At 46.2% G+C, this 1,198-nt stretch overlaps 2 protein-coding genes across 2 annotated transcripts in view; both read left to right on the top strand.

Annotated features, from left to right (window-relative positions):
• The window catches only part of LOC116077136 (pre-mRNA-splicing factor SLU7-like), a 2,069-nt gene extending 1,499 nt beyond the window's left edge, over positions 1-570 (top strand). Inside the window, 2 exon segments of the mRNA XM_031351487.1 lie at positions 5-322; positions 325-570. Of these exon segments, the coding sequence (XP_031207347.1) occupies positions 5-322; positions 325-542 (536 nt within the window). The 3' untranslated portion in view covers positions 543-570.
• Gdf9 (growth differentiation factor 9) overlaps positions 1-1,198 on the top strand; it is a 35,571-nt gene that overhangs the window by 32,217 nt on the left and 2,156 nt on the right.

Genomic DNA, 1,198 nt, shown 5'->3' on the forward strand with positions numbered 1-1,198 from the left:
ACAGAAGACTACGTGGAGTACTCCAGGCATGGGACAGTCATTAAAGGCCAGGAGCAGGCTGTTGCCTGCTCCAAGTACGAGGAAGACGTCAAGATCAATAACCACACCCATATCTGGGGATCTTACTGGAAAGAAGGCCGCTGGGGATACAAATGTTTTCACTCCTTTTTTAAGTATTCCTACTGTACTGGAGAAGCCGGGAAGGAGAGTGTTAATTCAGAGGAATGTATTATGAATGATGTGACTGGAGAAGAGTCTGTGAAGAAACCTCAGATGCTCACGGAGCTGCATCAGGAGAAACTAAAAGAGGAGAAGAAGAAAAAGAAGATGGTGAGGAAAGGAAGCAGGAGAAACTGAAAAAGGCACTGAAGGCAGAGGAGGCTCGCCTTCTTCACGTGAAGGAGATTGTGCAGATTGACGAGCGGAAGTGGCCTTACAATAGTGCCTATGAGATCCGAGAGCCTACAGAAGAAGAAAGGGAGGCCTACAGGATGAAACGGCAGAGACCGGATTACCCCATGGCCTCTTTCCTAGGACAGTAACTAGTCAGGATCGGACACATGCACAGCCGGCTCTTTTAGCTCCTTGACAACTATAGTTTAAAAACAAAACAAAACAAAAAAACCCAAAAACCAAAAGTGAGATGTGGTACCATTTATGTTCTATATACCTGGTGTCTGGAGTTTGACCTCCAGTACCAACAAGAGAAAACAATACTCATGTGGAGTCACTGCCTGCACATGACTTTAATTCCAACCCTTAGGAGGCAGGAGCAGGCTAGTCTCTTTTGAGTCCAGGGCCAGCTGGCTCTCCAGAGTGAGTTCCAGGATAGCTAAGGCTACACAGTGATGCCCTGTCTCAACAACAAAGGAGCAAACAAAATCCCAAACCTCCAAGCATTAGCCAACAATGGGGACCTGTTTAGTAAAAAAGAAGAGTTATGCTTTAAAAACCAAAACAAGCAAACAAAACTCTCAGGGCTTTGGAGATAACTCTGTGGATGAAATCTTCTTCCTCCAAACCTGCCAAGAACCAGTTCCTATGTAAGACTCTGTTGAGCCTGAACTTACTGGATGGAGACCCTCTGAGTGAATCACATGGAACCTGCTGTATGCAAAGAGCATGAGGATTTTTTATTCCAGTGCCCTGGGGCTGTCCCAGTACCTAAAGACAGCAGGCAACTTCCTCCCCACCCACC

This window comes from Mastomys coucha, unplaced genomic scaffold (assembly GCF_008632895.1).
Source record: "Mastomys coucha isolate ucsf_1 unplaced genomic scaffold, UCSF_Mcou_1 pScaffold5, whole genome shotgun sequence".
Taxonomy (NCBI): domain Eukaryota; kingdom Metazoa; phylum Chordata; class Mammalia; order Rodentia; family Muridae; genus Mastomys; species Mastomys coucha.